Raw genomic sequence first — 18521 nt, 5'->3', positions numbered from 1 at the left:
ATTGTGGAGAAGGCCCTCCTTTTTGGAGGGGTGGATTTTTGTAAGCTCTTGCATCAGATCTAGATAGTACCTCACAATATAAAAATTAACAACTTGGAAAATAGTACATTATAGTTTCAATGCACAAATGAACAAAATTTCAGCTTCAGTAGGAAGTGGAAAAGTTTGGTATCATGTGCTGGAGCCTTAAGTAAAGCATTGTCCAAAACCATACCATATTTCTAAAAGAAGTAAATGGCCAAAAAGTAAATGGCCAAAGGGCATTTGTCCCTTAAAATGAAGCAGTAGTATAGCCATTAAGGGCACACAGAGTAGAGAATCACTTTTCATAAAGAACTTTTATTTTTGTTTCAAAACTTGTGATCCATAGAAATACAATAAAATCAACATGTACACAAAACAAACTTTGGTTCAAAGAAATATTTAACATCTAAAACTTCTGAGGTACAAAGGCACAAGACCAGGCACCCAAACATACTGATTCACCCACAGCACTGTTTGCACCACTTCTGCTGGAAGTTGTGAGGACTGAAGGGTAAAACGAGAAAGATGGCTGGGGGATGAACAGGGATAGAGAATTAACAGCAACCAAAACACAAGTATGTGTACAATACCATTTGCTTTCACTCACAGGTGTTACATATTTTGTTGGCCCTTTTGGATAAAGTGCTAGGACTCTTGGAGAACAAAAGATGGATCATTTCTTAGAAATGAACTAGAAGAACAAACAGTACAAAAGGATATGGAAGAAAAAAAAAATGAAGGCCTGCAGCAGGTTGGATTTCAATCAACCTCTGTTCTCCCACAAGGTCTTAAGAATTCATTTCCTCTTTCATGAAACCATTTGTTCGAAACTGTGGAATAAGGACATTAAATTAGTTATCACTGCATACCCAGTCTGCATACATTACTGTCACCCAGACTGTGGGGTTAGATTTTACTTGGAATAATCTGAGGATCCTTGCTTATACTTCTCCTCTTCCCATTTAATGTAAAAGACATAAGAAGATTCAAAGGGATGGAGAAGATAGGATCTTTCTAATTGCTCAATTCTGGGGGCAACAGTAACTAGAAGTGTTTTCTAGTCCATCATCATTATAGATCAGTGTGCTCTGGAACTTCGGTGGGATGCCATAAAGCTTGGGGGTGGTGGGTATGGGAGTGGATGACACGAAGCTTGAGACACAAGCTCCTTTCAGCAGTCAGCAGAATTTCCTCACTGTCCAAAAACAGCTGGATAAAGTGGGAAACATCATTCCTTGTTCACAGAGTATGGACATCCAGGGCAAACAAGACAGTTATCTCCTGTTTGCTGTACAATATCAGATTGCTTGCTTCCAGGGAACATAGTAAGACTCATCTGGTCAGATAACATGATCAGGAAAGAGATATTTCCAGGGCAAACTAGAAGGGAAGTGCTAAAGGGAGGAACCTGAAAACACACCAATAGTATTACTCCATTTTTTTAATATAGATTTTATTCTGCGTATCACAAAAAAACCACTATTTCTTATATCTTTCAATTTTATCCTCTGTTCTTTAGCTTCATTATGCTCTATAGTGTCAGTGTTTAACCCAAAATTTTTGTTTTATTTACAGCAACTGGCACACCTTACTATCATGGTTGAAAGGGTTCCCACTGCACTTGATCTTTAAGGGCCCTCTCCAAAAGTATTCAAGCCCCACTCTTATAAAACTTACACATGCCCTTAAACTGTAGGGTGTGCAACACTAAGGTTTCTTACAAGGACGACTTCCCCTTCTACAGTTAAGGCTATGTAGCAGTTTCCATAGGAACAGACAATTCTAGTTAAATGATATTTCAAGTCATTTAGATGTAGATAAACTACACAAAACCAGTGACATTCTTGCATGCTTTGCATTGTCACTAACACGAAGAAAAATTCACTATGAAACATCACAGCTGAACAACATAGCAGCTTAATATTGCATGATACTGATGGTGTGATTTTTCATTATGGCTGAAGGACTATGGTAGTTAAAATGGCAACATCCAGGTTATTAAATACTGTTGTAAAGATTCAGTATATCAGCAGCTTTGCATACATGCAGACCTTCAGGTCTTGTTCCTAAAGGAGTACTACTTACCCCATTTACACCCTACTAGGACCGGACAAGCTGCATGCCTCGTTCTATAGTCACCCTCACCACTTCTGAATAGATTGTACCAAAACACTGCTGTACCCTGAAAAGTGAAGTCAGATCTGGATTAGCCAAGACTTAGTCAACATAACTATTCAAGTTATAGTTAACAGGGGTCATAAACGCCTATGAACGCAGTAACAGGTGCTTGAACATAGGTCACCTGCTGACAGCCCATGAAAAGCTTAGTCCAAATTTATTAATTCAGTCATGTTCAGAGTGAAGAGTAGTCTTACCTGAACACAAGTCTTTTGTTAGAGAACTCCATAGAGAAATTGTTCAGATTATATGCCATAAAACAAGGCAGACTCCCTTGCAGTCTGCAAAAATCAGATACAATTGCCTTGATACATGGCAACCTGTTGATCAAGTTGCCATGGGTGTGTGTGGGTGGGAACACCCATGCTTTTGCCACATTAGCTGACTTTTTAAACATACGTGAGACTGTATAAGGTTACTTTTAGATGAGAGTTACAGGGGAGATTAGGGGAAAGCAAGTGGAACAAGTACAAAAATTTTACCTTCTTCGGCCATATTGCTGCCCCAAAGTCTGGGAAAACTGTAGCACCTCCAGCTTCTACATCGCTCATCTGAGAAAACAAGGTCAACACACTCCGTACATTTATGGTGCTTTTTGTGCATGTGGTCTCACAAGCCAAAGTGCCCCAAACCCTAACAGAGATGGATTTCTACCTGCACCTCTGAGAGGCACTAACAAGAAGATGCATTACAAGCAACATGAACTGCAAGGCAGAACAGAACCACTTTTGAAGGCTTTTATTTCAACTGAAGACTTCTGTTCAGCACTTCATCTAGTTTATGTATAATTTATTACAGAAATAGCCATAAAAGTTGTGCACCTGCAGTGTTAATAACCTAGCTCCTCTAGAACAAGGGAGAGGACTTCAGAATAAGTCAGTTTCAATAATTTCATTCCAGTTTCTTATGATCTAATTAGGAAAACATAAATGTCTTAAACCACACATTTCCTTACAAATTAAAACCATGTCTTTGGAACTGACTTTCATGATTTAGTTTATGCATCTTGGTCAACCACTTCAGACACTATACAAACTATTAGAAAACCTCACTTTTCTGCCCTGTTTCCATGATGTTCAACAGCATTATGCTACTTCAAGGACTTCGTGCCTCTAAAGGAACACTTCTCTGCTTTGCCCCTCTATACTCATGGAAATTTCACCTTATTTAATTCTTTATTGATGGATTCGCTATAAATTCCACAGGCTTGATCCAAAGCCCCCTGAAGTTCCTGGAAATACTCCTACTGAAACAGAACAAGTCTTGCCACCGATTTCAATCAGTTTTTGATCAGGTTCTAATTAAAAAGAAACAAATGGATCAAAATCCTACTCCCACCAAATTTAACAGTGGAACTACCATTAATACACTCCAAGTCTTCATATTTTCTATTTTAACTTGGATTTCTGTTTAAAGCAGATGTTATTACCACTTTGGTGTCCTCCTGCTTGGTACCTACAATAAAAGGGCATAAGATGCCATAGGCACACAGTTTTTTGCCCCTTCCAACTAGAAAGCACATGCATGCAACTTTGCAAGTTAATTCCTGTATCTTAGCAACAAACCACACTTTTTAGTAGGGATGTGTGTGATATGCTCTACATGGGGCATCCTAATGGTAAGTTGCCTTTGACAATGTACAACTGGCAGAGAAGATGATGCATATCAACCTCAATCAAGGCTTATCTGAAAGTCTGATAAGCAAATACAGATTGAGGCAATCTAACATTACAAAGCCTCTTCGCAGCAATCTGCTTTGCTACTACCTATCTTATTCTGACTCGTTTTAGAGATTTTTTTGCTCATATGCTGAGAATGGTTCTGGTTATGTTTTGAGCTGTGTTTCACTCTAAATGACAGTTCAGCAAAGTATTTCTTCATGGAATTGCAAATTTGAAGTTGTTTCCACTCAAAAGTTAGACACACCAGATTAGATGATCCCAATTACTGATAAGTATTAGGCTGACAGATAAAGTGTTGTCAGAACAAAACTACTGTCAAAATGCTAGGCCACTAATCTCAGTGGCAATTGTGTATATGATTCCAGTGTACATGGTCTGTAGGCTGTATAATGCAGGCACTAATGAACATTTTCAATCCTGCATTTGGAACCCATTCCCCAGTTGCGCTGAATTTGTTAGCTTTGTCTTCATTCCCTAAAGTGACAGCTAATTCTAGCTTTTTGCAAACGGTTAAAATGGAGACTGCCAACAAATCACAACATCAAGTGCTGTCAAACCATAGCAGAAGAACATGACTGTCCTGCAGTAAACGGCTGATAGTTGAGACTGCAGACATAGTACAGTGTTTGAGGAGCGCTCCAAGCACTGACCTTTGAGAAATAATCCAAATTCTCCTCTCCCACCAATGGAAATCCAATGAAGTCAAAGACTTCATAGTAGTGAGACCAAAAAGGGAAACTGGGCCTTATTCAAATTAGACATTCTACACTGAGGTTAAAGAACACCAGATCCCTAATAACTCAAATGGGACAGCACCTGATGCTGCAAGAATAACGAAGTCCCTCCTTCCAGATGCCAAGAAGTCTCTACAAAACACCCGACTACACAAGCTGTAAATAAGATGCTACTAAAAGTTGCACTCAATGCATAAAGGATCATCATACTTACATAGTTTAAAAAAGTGGCCACACGATTTCCAGTCCCTAACCGCTTGAAAGCATCTGGTTCATCTTTCTATAAAATTAAATGAGAATAACTGCAAACTTCAAGCTCACAGACAGCAGACAAAGAGGTACTTACATAGTTAAGAAACGTCGCTAGCCTATTTCCTTCCGATTTGAGTGTGCTGTCAAAGGGTCGCTGTAACAGACAACAACTTTAACCCAAGTTCCGAACAGGCTCACACTAGCGTTACATTTGTGTAGCTCTGCAGAAAGAACCTTAAGCTTGATTTAGAGTTGAATTTAAAAAAGTGGACAATTTATATAGGGCAGTATTAAAGCCATTACATATTGCAGCCAAACAAAATGCATAAGTGCATGCACACTGCACTCGGATGCTGTAAGGAAAAGTAGCCCTGAAGCAATCCTTAGAGCAGAGTAGAAGCAATGCTTTTAGGGCCTGCAGCATAGCTGATATCAAGTAGTCTTACGAAGTTATCAACAGGCTTATTGCACTGAACACCGATGCAAAGACAACTGAAGTCAATATGAAAATTCCTATTAACTTCAGTGTGTTTTAGATAAAACTAGATTCTCATAAATGTCCATGTAATACTGATGCTCATAAGAAATACTCTGCCATGAGAAAAGAAAAAACATTTTTGGCCAACAGTGAAGAATTAGAATAGCAATAATGAACTTAGGCGGTTGCCTGAGATTAAGGATCACATCAAAAAGATCAAATTGTCTTTACTCTGTTGAAAATGCTTTAAGCTCCATTTGTTGAAATGCAAGAGCCAGTCTGGGGGGGGGAGGGGGTGTGAAAAGGGGAAACATCTAGAATCCCAGTATGTCTCCATTCCCTTCAAAAGATGCAAGGGAGTGTTTGTTTACATTGCTAGTAGTAACTAACTTCAAGCTTTTTGTTTTGTTTTGTAGTAGCACACCTTAATATCTCCTGGCTGAACATCAGAAATCAGTATTAGGAAAAACAAAAACAGCAAGAAAAACACAGCAGCCACCACCTCAAAATGTTGTAGTTGAACCTGCTTGAAGAATAAGTTTAAATAAAAGGTCTTCCCCCAAATGGATTTGCATTTGTATATGCAAATTCAATCTAAAAGTTCTACCATAAAAGCACTAAAATATAGAAGATTCCCCGGCTTCTATAACCACTGCAAAACTTAGGTCCAGCCATACATTTCTAGACTTCAATTTTGAAAGACTTTTCTGTAACTTTGAGCAACATCATAACATAGTTATTAACGTGTCTGAGAACTGCAGGAGAATAAAAAGCTGCAAGGCTCATCAAGAGATGGTAAGACACCGATGTCTCTGGATTTCAGTAATACCAAAATCTGCAATGCACACAGAGCCTGGAGGACCAGTGCAAACCCACAGCTAATCCCATGATTGCCTTGCCTTAACTGATGACTGCAGCCAAGGTTATGTTCCAAGTGGAGCTCTGCCCCAGCTGCCTAATCCAAAAGTAAAGACTATACTGGCCAACTTGACAGCTGAGCTCCTTGCGTTCAAAGGCTCTGAAGAAAGTTTAAGAGTATTTGTTTGACTCGGGAAACCAGGCAGTCTTAAAGTTAAACTGCTTTCAACAGGCCAAAGCTAATGAATACGAGGTTCCACAGTGTTGAAGTTAAGGTTCCTGCCCCCCCCCTTTCAAATCCAGTGTTAAGTATGGTGGCTTCGATTCTGACATGTGCTCAAAGTTATTGGGTTGCTCTCTGGGTGCAGGAATCTATCATAAATAGATTATATATTTTAAATTACTAGTTGCCATAGCTCTTCAGTATTACTGTGTTCATAAAGTGTTTAAGACGACAAATAAGAATTTGTCCCTGTACTCTCCCCTCTGTTGCCGCTAACCAGAGTGGTGGCTAGCTAGGTAGAGCCCCCTAGTGTAGATCCAAAACAGTTTCCACGCTCTCGTTGTAGCACTGCCTTCCTGACCACTGAGCTGAGTAAGCTCTCTTCAGCCCACGTAGCTGCAGCCGTTCTAAGGGGTTTGCCAGCATGGATCTGCGACTCAAAGGTTGGGGGAGGCGAAGGGGAAGACTCTGAACTCAGCCAGCTCCTGCTAAATGCTTCAAGTCTCCAGCAAAGCATCAAGTAGCCAAATGAACAAAGGATTCAGACATCCTTGCTGAACTCAGGGGCTTAATGGAACAACTTGATACATTGCAACCCTGGGCTCCCAGACCTCAATTTCCTAATAAAGTAATTGAAAGAACATATTCAACTGCTACACTTAATGTCTCTATACTGTGCAAGGAAGCAAGGTGACAAAGATAAGTGGGCAGTCCAATTTGATCATTGTTCTTGAACTTAAAGCATCAGAGAAGGTATGATGAAGCCTCTCCAAAGGTCATTATCTATCTCACACAACTGGGCTCTAGATAACTGTTTTAATGGAAAACACGTTTTAATACAAGGGTTTCCCACACAGTTTTCTCCCAAAGCAATCCGTTTTCCCCCCTAAGGAGTAATTGAAAGTGTGATCTTACCCTAGAAAAATCGAAGTGTGGCTCATACTGCCCTCCCATTCCATAATTAGCAACCTACAGTGGTGAAGAAGGAAGCATAAACAAACATTGAACTGCAAGTGAGACTGTTGCAAAAGACAGTGTTTTCTCTCAAAGACCCAAAACATTCTTTGAGAAACAGCATTTTGTGGCAAGGTTTTCATCCATAGCATGCTTCAGTTCATTTTTCTTTAAATTGCCAGAAACAAGGTACACAGACAAGAAACATCTTAAATGATCTCTCATAACATGAATGAGCAGAAACAATCTTTCACTCTTGCTTGCTTTTCTTGTGAGGTAAAATACAAGTGCATTTCTCTAGTGTGTGCATCCAGTCTAGGAGATAAGCAGCCCAGAATTAGATTCTGCATTACACATGTATGATCCGTTACATACACACACCTGTCCAGGAACACAGAAGGCACATGGTAGTTTAAAACTGACTTTTTGCTTGCTTAAGCTATTTGAAGGTCACATACTTCATAATTTAGAACAACTCTCAGGCTGCACTTAACATGTCTCCCAGATCAGCACAGTTACCCGGCTCCTGACAACAGCCGGAATCCAACAGCACTTCAGTCATGCTCTGAAACCAGAATTCAAGGAGCATGGAGAAAGAGGATGTGTCATAACTATTTTGGCAATGTTGTTCCACTTGTACTCTCCACTCTCACCCCAACAGAAGGCTAAGGATCAGACTTCATATCGGAATATAGCAGGACTATGAAAAATGTTTATGTCTTTGAAAGGTTTATGTCTGTGAAGAAGGCTCAGCTTTAACAGACTAAAATAAATGGTGAGCATGTCACTCAAAACAAGCTAGAGAGTTTAGAAAGTTTATTTTTTTGTAAATCACAGAACCCTGCACATAGTTATCTCCTACTCTTTATATGGCCTTCATCCTTCTCTGCATGCCACAGAGGCAAAACAGGCACCTGTCAGGTCATTATGGCTAAATGCAGCTGGAACCATCCCTGCTCCCTTCATGACCACCTTCCTCACCTACTCCATGGGAACCTATGTGTTTAGTTAGCAGACAGAATCCCTAAGAGGGACTGGATAAGAGCCATGTCCGTAGTTATTCCTGTACAAACACTATCCAGACTGACAGCTAAGGACCAGACTTCATCCTGATAAGAAACATCCATACCAACCTGCAACAGTTCAGCCGTTTTCACTGTTAAGCCAGTGATCTGCTGCATTCGGCGATTCACCTTGGCCACAACAGGATCATCATCTTCCTCCAACCATGAGCTAGGATAAAGGAAAGGAAAGAATTTAAATGTGTAATTCTGGAATACTAGCCACAACTACTTATTTCTCAAAAAAGGATTGCTTCTGCCCTCAATCACATGGCTAAAAAAGCCATTTACCATGCATCTGTTCTGCAGGCTTTTGCTACTGGCAAAGTATTTCAAGTTTTAAGCTCTAGGTAGCAGATGAGGGCTGGTTGGTACAAAAAGCTTAAGGCTTAACTTTTCTGTATGCTTACCTTTTTGATACCCTGTAGCTAGCCACTGTAAGGACACCGGTTTTGGGATCACGTACTGTGGCTCGTGCCAGCTGTGTCAAAAACAAAAATCCCAATGGGGAAAAACCCATCAACTACAGATTAAAAATTAATTTCATCTTAAATTTATCTTTCATCTTAACCAAAATCAGCACCTGATGTTTATCCAATTTAAACATATCACTGGTTGAAAGTCACAGCTCCAATCTAGAGTTGGATCTCGTTCTAGAATAGGGCATGCAGAAATGCAACTGCAATCCATCACCTCTAGTAGACCCTGGAAAAAGTGTGACTGACTGCATAAGCCATGATATTCTTTAAATCCACAAGTGGACACAGCTTGCTGAACAGGTTTTGAAGGTAGTTTTCAGACAGCTGGAGTCAATATTAGCAAAAGGGAACAACAACAAAAATTAACAACATATGAATCCTAAATCCTTGGCAGAAAGCAAGTTGTTGGATACTTCATAAATTTAACCAGCCTGCGCCTCATGTGGACTAAAGAAATCAACCTCATTCTCAGAGATGAAAAATAACAGGTGATAACTTTTATGAAATGAGTTAAAAGTTACAGGGCACACAAAACTGCATCAATAGAAGGCTCCTCAGGACACGTCTCAACAACACTGTGCTCAGATTTTCCAGTTGCAAGATATCTGCAACATCTAATTCACAGAGACAGTTTGAGATAGTGTTATAACATTATGAAGATACAGTGCAAAAGTACGCTGTGTGTACCTACTAATCACTATTTAAAAATCATCACTGTTCAGCCACACCACTGGTCATGGCATAAGTCTGAAGCTTGGTAAGATTGATTAGGTTTGCTCGGTGTCAAAGTGATAGACTAATGCTAGCACAACAGAATAGGTCACTTTGGATTTATACTTGCAACTGAGAACAAGAAGTCACACAATCCTTCCCTTAACTGCACCAACTCAGACCATGACCAAGTTTGCTTTTGCAAACCATTAACACTTCAAGTCATGCCCTCTTCCATCCACCTAATTACATGTCACAAACAACTTTTTTTGTTTTTGTGTTTTCTTCACAGTATGCAATCATGATTTCCTTCATATTTCCTCAGAAGGGTCTCCTCTCCAGCCAGCTTTACAATTCATATTAACTTCTCCCTGTACAAGAGCTCTTGGCACAACTATTCCCATAGTTCTGACTCAATCTAGTATTTTGTTCCAGACTTCTCCTGCATAAATCATAAAGGAGAGGTCAGGCTGACTAAAAGCATTTCATTCGTACAATGAAGCCTAGCTTTTGGGGATAAAGTTTGTCTTTCCAAACTTCTCATTATGCCCTCATTTTTTGAGCTTGTATATGCTTCCTGGCTTCCTGCACCTAGCTGTTGATCTAAATCAATCAGAACTATAAAGTGTTCATACAAGGGTAGTCATGCATACGCCTCCTTGGTCTGACAACAGAACGCTTCTCATTTCAGAGATGTAACATTCTCCACTTACTAGCACAAACAAATGCCGGTATCCAAACTACACCTCACCTGCTATAACACATTGATTAAAGGAAAAGCTCCCTGGTGGGGTTTCCTCTCTCAGGGAGGAGAGAGCAGCTTTATAATAATAATAATAATAATAATAATAATAGATGTTTACTGGCTTTGAAGAATCATTGTGAAACACCAGATTGGTTAAAAGCTTCATCCTGATTTCCTCTTAGTTTTCTTCAGTTTGGCATGGGGTCCATTATCTTTTTCTTACAAAATTTTGTATTGCTGAAAACCTACAATAATGTGTTTTCAGAAGCATTCTCCAAGTGTCCTTCCATGCTGTATCTTTGTCTGTCCGGGCATGCCCATATCACGTGTAACCTCACTGCTGAAGTTCTGGATGTTTCCATACTTTCATGGCAGACCTGTCCTAATGCTATCCATACCAATAAAATTAAGAATTTTCTTGACCCTCCCAGTCGCTAGTAGCTGATGCAAGTCAGCCTTGATGTATTGCCTGTAAAGCTGGAACTGCTCTTTTGAACTGGAGTAAAAGTGACTGCATTTTGCAAAACAAGCATGAAACCCAAGATGAATACAGCTACTCCCAATCACGTACAGATGTTACTTTTCTAAAAAAAAATTGGCAAATGTAAACTGCAGATAATGTTAAAGTGTTTGGACCCAAAAGTAGACGTTTCTTGCAACTACATTTCAGAACAAAGGAAGTCCTCATCTTTCCAAGCCCAAAACTAAAACTACTTTGAGTCTTGTCTGAAAGCTTCCATGATTACTGACTAAAACTTCCTGGCTGAAATTAAGCTATATTTATCAAGGACCATCTCATTGCAGGACTTTATTTTCCCTTCTTTCAGTGATACTGCTGAATTCAGAGCTACTCCTGCAACTGAGCTATAGACCAATTGGGGAAGTGGGTGGGATGGGGGAAGAGAGGCAGGGAAGGCAAGAAACCAAAGACTACAGTATTTACCTGCTTTCACCAGGACTTATCCCCGTCTTGCACTATACAGGTCACATGAACAAGAACTCCTCTGACATTAATGACATAATAATCAACGCTTACAGTGAGCAAGGTATTTCCACAAATAAAGTTTTGAAGACAGAGCAAGTCAAACAAAAAAGGTTGTTAACAGATGTTTTGGTGTGTGCTTAATTTGATAAAATGGAAACATCCAAGTGGAGCATGTCATTTAATCTAGTTTATCTGAAGCTCTTGAAGTTCCAGGAATAGTTTTACAGTATGATGTAATAGGAAAAAAATCTGTTTATGGAAGTGAGAGTCCTCACACAGACAGGAGTGTTCTGCCAGCACTCCTCATAGCTGGTACTCGAAGAAGTCCAACTTCATAAGCACACTAAATGAATTCACGTACTTAGAAATGGTTTGAGAAATTCATACTTCCTAACTAGATCTTTATGTTTACATTAAGAATTACCCTTCTGCACGTATTTGTGGCCTGGACTTTTAGTATCATGGCTTATAGCAGTAGCTAGAAGAATGCTACTGAACCATTCATAACTACATACACGCTTTTAATTTCAATTTCTGTCAAATCTGACAAGAACAAGTGAGCAAGACAATGTAATTATTGACCTTCAACTGCCATAAATGTCTTTTTTTGCTAGGCCTTTGTTGAAAGGCAACAGAGTAAGACAGACTTCTGCCAGGAGGGGGAAGAGGAAAAAAAAAACACCACACACCCACCCCACACCAAAGAGCTATGGAAAAGAATCTCCAGCTTTCCCATTAGCTAGGTTCTTTCTTATTGTGTACAGAGAACTACAATTCACAGCATCGGTAAAGAGGTATTGCATTAAAACTAAAGTTCTCATTCAAAGCTGTTGCCTTTTGAGTTGGATCTACATGTAGGAGACAGAAGCTGTTGAACCTCCTTCTCTGCTTTCCAATCCAGGTGGAAGAGTCAGATTCAAAGCACTCTGGGAAAAAGACTGCACTATGCATTCATCCTCAGAAGTATTCTGCCCTTCCCAAGTGTCCAAAATTGTGGATTTTTAGAGGGCACAAAAGAATGCTCCACTGTACATTAATTAACTGTACTGTGTTAGTGCCAATGAATGCAATGCGCTGCTTCAGGAGAACACTGCAGTTCCATTCCTGGATGCAACCATGGCATCTAAAACACCTGGCTCTAAGCAGGTCTAGACTATAGTTTAAAACGGAAGTGGTGGATTCCAGGTTACCATAAGCAAAACCCACAAACCTCTAGATACTCTTCTACAGGACTTAAGAGACAAACCCACACACCAGGTATTGTTTCCTCATATTTTTGTTGGTATTTGGGGTCTTTTTGATTTTGTTTTAAAGTGAAGTTTACCTTTTGAAATGAAACTGAAGATATTTAGACAGCTAACTCCTACCACTGTAAGCTAGTCAGTCATCTACCTACCTTGTCAGGTCTGGTCCCTAATCTCCTAAAAGGTTCTTAAACCATATACTGAAAACTTTGCATAACTAAGCGCAATAATACATAAATATCTTCAGGAGCCTGGGCTTTATGGCTGTACATCACCAAGCAGTTTCAAAATCATTCCCTTAGGCTCACAGTTGCAGTGCATCATCTGTAGGATGAAACCAAATCTTTCTCAAATCCTTTGCCTAGTCTTTGCTAATAGAGATTAAAGCGCTGAATTAGCAACTAACATTGAGGTGAAAGAGCGGAAACTTACCCTTGGCTTAGCTAGTTGTTTGATTTTCTCAATTTCTTCATCAGACATGACATCATAGTATCGTACAATATGAGGGCTGTCCCACTCATCTTCTTCCTTAAAGGGAGCTATTAGCAGATGAGGGTTTCTGTTTCCATCATGGTACCTACAAAACAGCCTTTTCTGTCTTCGAGGTGTCTGAAATGGAAAATGCCAGGCAAGATGCATTGTTTGCTCAACCATTTTTCATGAACTTAAAGATATGCCTTATACCACAATACAAACACACTGGAAAAACAACCATGTCAGCTGACTATCAAATTTAGGAATTAAGCATGAGATTAATTCTGCTATTTACTGTGAATAAAACCAGCATATATTACGCTCTAAAGATACCACTGAGCAAGACCTGGACCACTAACCTCAAGGAGAGTGGAACCATAATAGGTTACAGATTAGAGAAACTCAGCAACTATGTAAGCAGCCAGCCGTAAAAATTTGGATCTTTTAACTAAGATTATGCAGATGGAACAAACACCGATTCTCTCCCCACACTGAGAATTAAAGCCATAATTGAAGAGAGGTACTAGAGACTGTTTGATCAAAACAGCCACCCAGAGGGATGTCTTTAAGATATGCAAGCAGGAAAGGATTAATGTGATTCCCTAGCAGTGGCAAAGCAAAGTTAACTCTCAGAGGAAAAAGCCCCTAGTATATTGATACAGCAGCATTTAAAACGGCTGAAAGTCAGGAGAATCAATTTTCAGCAACCTTTAAGAGGAAGAGTCAAGAGCTGCTTTTCTGTTTAGGATTAACAGCTAAAGATATAGGCCAAGATATAAGCAGGTACAAATCCCAGCATGGACAGAACTACACCTAGTTTTTCCAAAAAAATAACCAGTTCCACAGAAAGAAAAAACTTAACATGCTTTAGCAAGCTTGATCACCCTTATGCAGTAGCAATACAGACAAAGCCTTCCTTTCTCTTACCATTTTCACCCCTTCACCTCTGCAGAGGGCCTCATAGATATCACGCTCTGGTAAGTAGTCAAGAGGCCTCTCGTAGGCCCCACCTTGCACCACAGGTTCTGTTGGAGCCACTGTCTTATTTAGTGACTTATCTTCTCTCTCCTTCTCCAGCAATTTCTCAAAGTAACGGAGATTACTGCCTGCTCTCTCATGAGTACTGTCTTGGTTAGGAGGGAAAAAAGAAAATAAAAGTGACAGAACTAGTGACTTAACCAGTTCCTGAGACTGCGTAATACAAGGCTTTATCAAGACACTACAATAATTCTCCCCTTCATAAAGCATCATGAGGCAGCCAAAGACATCAGCTGCAGTCTGCACTGAAAACCAGCACTGCACAAGTTTCATCCTTTCTTTGCAAAAGGAAGCTAGGTATAATCCCGCAAGAGAAGTTGCTGGATGGACCTACAACAAAATTTGAATTTCAGGTAGGAAGGGGAAAAGGAATTTAGGGATCTTCACATCTCTCCTTCTCTCCAAGCCTTGTCTGTCCAATTCTGCCTAGGATAAGCAGACCTTAGAGCTCACACAGAGATCAATCTAGCTGTTGCACCACCACCACCCCCCGCCCTCCCCATTCCTCCAATGCTTCTCATCCATATCGCACAAAGACTGCAGTGGAGTCCCAGCCAGACTTCAATCCCAAAGACTTGCTCCAAAGTTTGAAAGCTCAGAGGTAAGTGCTACCACTTAGCAGCCTAGCTCTAACGCCCATTTCTAGAGGTTTATAATAAGTTTTTATAAAGGAGGTACCACAGATCACTATACCATCATTAGACCTACCATTAGTGATTTATTACTGGATGTTGGTATGAATCAATAAACACCAGATTTTTAGCCAGCATAACTAAGGAATAATTCCCTGTTCACCACTAAGTATTTTTAGACATGAGTATCTAGAACAGTTTCCCTTTCCACCCTACTGAACTTGCTGTGTTTATCTTACGTAATTAATCCAGAAGGCCATAGAAGTAACCACTCAATAGAGCATAGGCTAGTATTAGCTAGAAAAGGAAGGTTAAACCAAGCAGAGGAAGTTGCTGCTTCCAGGAGGGATTGCCAAGCCTGTTTCACTGTATGGTGCTGATAAGGATTTGTGTTCTGCTATCAGTGCGCTGCCCCATTGCAAAGTGAGCTGGATTCAGTACCTGTTCATATTCCTGTAAACTTTAATCTATGAATTCCAGTTTCTATGGAAATTAAACTGATATTTAAACATTTTTCAATAAAAAGGCTTTACCTACTTTTGGGATGTAGCTAACATCTGGATTAAAAACCACATAAGTAAACAACACAATAGACTAGAACTCTTAACTGGAGAGAAGAAACCTTTCCAAAAAGCCCCAAAAGTAGGCAAGACAATTCTGTGGAAAAAAATGCTTCTCTCTTTACTCAATAGAAAGCTGAAAACAGACCAGGAACAGGCAAGCTTAAAAAAAAAAAAATATATATATATATATATATATATCCACTAAATCCACTATATGTTCTAAAACCTCTGAAATAAATACTTTAAAGTCTCAGGCAAAGTAGTCTCCAGGCATCAAACAGTGCCTGCAGAGAGGGATACAGAGAGGAATCTGACAAGTCAGTAGGACTAGACCCAGGAGGCAGTACTCTGCTCAAGTCCATGGTGGCCTTGATCTCCACATGAGATAGCCCAGGTTTTAACAGTTACTAAACACAACGTCTCAGCACACCATAGCACACAGGTACTTCAGTCAGAGGCGTTTAGTCTTTAGGTAGTAACAGCGTGCACTACAGGATACACTGCTGAAGACGCTTCAAGCAAAAGCAGACTGTTTTTTTCCCTCAGGATCTATGCCTATTGTAAAATACGGCAGAATACTCTTCCAGTCAACTCTCTATTGTGTTGACTGTGCGCGCTCTTGGCTCTGTTGCTTTAGTGGAATAGTGGATCTTTTGTTCTTACCAAGAGATATCAGACGTCTGGTGAGCTCCGTGGCTCTATGCAAATCCCCAAACTGGAAAACAGCATAGCTGAGATAATCTAGGATCTCTACTTTGCTGACTGTTGTATCCTCCCCTTCATCATGCTGTTTTAAGGCTTGTTCCATCCAGAGTACTGTATGATAGTAGTCTCCATCATTGTAAGCAGTCTTGCCCATGCCAAAGCAGTCTCCCACTGTCAAAGAGGATCTATATTTTGTTCCTGACAGCAAAAAGAAAATTAAGTAATCCACACAAACATCCTTGTCTTCAAATACTAGGAGGAATAACTAAACAGACATTTATCATCCAAAAAGGCTTCTAAAAGACAATGCTCGGACAATATTTTAAGTTCTACACCAAAGTGATCACCTTCAAGAATCAAAGGCTACATTGTCATAATTCTATGACATTAATTCCTGTGCAAACCAAGAGAAATTTAACATGAGTCAGTGTTAAATTATTCTGTTGCAGACAAAAGCAGAGCAGCCTAACAGCTTAGCTGACTTTGCTGAACCTAAGAATTAACAGAGTTAGATGATTGGAGAAGCCTGGCCATATGTAGAGCTAGCTAAAAATACTTTTTTGCTTTTTACTGGAGATTTTAATAAGGAACTTGTTTGTGCATAAGCTTCTTACTGATTGTTATTTACAGACAAACTAGGTATCCAATTAACTGTTTCACTGTGCACAGATTCCTGCTTGCTCCAGCTAAGCAGATGCACAGGTAAATGAGTTTTAGAATTAAAGTTTGTTGTTAATCACCTATGGGTAACAACTACAACTGTGTGTTGTGAAGTCGTCTGCCCACACTACTATTTGTTGCTAACAAATCTCTTATAAGCAGAAATAATAAACGTTTACCTGGGCTCAGCTGCCAAAACATTGAAGCATTACAAAATATCTATATAGATTCCAAAACACCTTTCTGTGGCATATACTGTCAGCCCTCATTTCACAGATGAGGAACAGAGGCAAAGCGATTCAACCAAAGCCCCACTGGAAGACCAGAGGGAAGAAACAGAGTCACACTTCCTAAGAGCCAGCACAGCAACATATTGTGAAGCATTCTTTTTTCCCTTGGATTGCAAGTTCTCTGGGACATGAAGTGCCCATTTTACTTGCTTACACTGTAACCAGTACAGTGAAGACTACAGCAGCTAGCACAAGAAAGTTTGTCTTCGGTATTAGTAATTAGTGAAAATGGCATTTTCTTTTTAGAGCAATAAAAAAATAAAATAAAAAGCTACTTGAACTGGTCACTGCAGACTATGGCTGCCTGGCCTGGGTGGAAAAAACCCGGAGGTTGTTCTCAAATATTCAGATAGATACATCCAAGTGTCTAAATCTCAGATTTTTAGTTCCATGGCTCTTGGATGCTTCATCACTACTGAAAGAGGACTTTGAAGGAGAGTAGATAAAAATCTCAGAAGCGCCAGGATGCTGCCACCTCCTTTTCTGAAGGGCAGAGGGGACCCTTGTGCAATTACCTGGTAAGTTACCTCGAGAGAGAGTCTCAGGATCCAGTTTGTATGTGTCCTGCAGGCGCATCAGAGCCTTTGCAGCTCCAGTCTCATCTTCCTCAGTTGGAAAAAACTGACGCTGAATTGTGAGATTTGCAATAAAGCCTTTGCATTAAAAGGGAAAGAAGTTGTTACTGCCAGAGTTTGAATGAATTAAGAACACACACAATATCAGATAAAGTAGATGTTCCCTCTCTTATGTTAGTTTTTGGAAGAATAAGAATCAGAGTCTAGGTTTAAACACAGAGCCTCACATCAGGCCCTTGAGTTATATAAACATTGCTTTCCACCCCATTTTAAAGAATTACAGCTCAAAAAAGAAAAAGGCAAGAGAAATAACTAAAAATGCAATTTTCTTGTGCTGCAGTTACTGAAGTATAATGCGAATCTAATAATCTTCAGTTTCCTGTAATGTCTTTCCAGCATGAAAACTTAACAGCTTCCCTCAGTTCTCCTTTTGCAATATCCACAGAGACAACTGCAGATCATGGCATTCCACAATGATTTCTGCTCCGCACTCCACCAACCTGTTAAGCCATAAGTGATCTGAGTCTCAGCTCAGGGGACACAGACCCTGAGCCAGGATCCCCTACGCAGGATTTTAAAGGGCTTGTTATCTGGTAAGAGGCTTTTAAACCTAGCAACTAAAAGAACAGGTCACATGAAGAAATAAAATTAAATGCACTATGCAAATAAATCAAGGTTGTATAACAGGTTAGGGGGCAGGGGAGAGAACAGCTGAAGGAAGAAAACATCTGCTATTTCCAGTCACATGGCAAACAGACTTCTCAAAGGAAGTTTTTATAAAAAGAATTAAAGACAGAGATACTCCATAGAATTGTCTATTCCAAAACACACTGAAAATCTTGGCTGGAAAAAAACCTTGAAATCATGCAGGGTGTTCCGCATGAAATATTCCCTCTTCCCCATTACTTTCAAAGGGTCCAGTAAAAATAAGTGTGCATTAAAAATATGCTTAATGAAGCAGGATTCAGGCATACAG

At 39.8% G+C, this 18521-nt stretch overlaps 1 protein-coding gene across 13 annotated transcripts in view; it reads right to left on the bottom strand.

The window, feature by feature from the left end:
• Window positions 1-319: 319 nt before the first annotated feature.
• The window catches only part of P4HA2 (prolyl 4-hydroxylase subunit alpha 2), a 31965-nt gene continuing 13763 nt past the window's right edge, over window positions 320-18521 (bottom strand). For 5 of the 13 annotated variants that reach the window (XM_067304800.1, XM_067304802.1, XM_067304798.1 and 2 more), the window contains 11 exons: window positions 17486-17623; window positions 15979-16218; window positions 14010-14209; window positions 13041-13217; window positions 8855-8925; window positions 8517-8616; window positions 7345-7398; window positions 4833-4898; window positions 2685-2753; window positions 2110-2206; window positions 320-854 (listed from right to left, as the gene is read on the bottom strand). In XM_067304800.1, coding sequence (XP_067160901.1) covers window positions 784-854; window positions 2110-2206; window positions 2685-2753; window positions 4833-4898; window positions 7345-7398; window positions 8517-8616; window positions 8855-8925; window positions 13041-13217; window positions 14010-14209; window positions 15979-16218; window positions 17486-17623 — 1283 coding nt within the window. In that variant the 3' untranslated portion in view covers window positions 320-783. Of the gene's footprint in view, window positions 855-2109; window positions 2207-2683; window positions 2754-3364; window positions 3500-3631; window positions 3658-4832; window positions 4899-4964; window positions 5025-7344; window positions 7399-8516; window positions 8617-8854; window positions 8926-13040; window positions 13218-14009; window positions 14210-15978; window positions 16219-17485; window positions 17624-18521 lie in introns of those variants that run through there. The other 8 variants (XM_067304803.1, XM_067304805.1, XM_067304804.1 and 5 more) reach the window with 8 other exon arrangements.

Source organism: Apteryx mantelli, chromosome 14 (genome assembly GCF_036417845.1).
Source record: "Apteryx mantelli isolate bAptMan1 chromosome 14, bAptMan1.hap1, whole genome shotgun sequence".
Classification (NCBI taxonomy): domain Eukaryota; kingdom Metazoa; phylum Chordata; class Aves; order Apterygiformes; family Apterygidae; genus Apteryx; species Apteryx mantelli.
The sequence above is the reverse complement of the archived record's forward strand: the minus strand, read 5'-3'. Positions and strand labels throughout refer to the sequence as shown.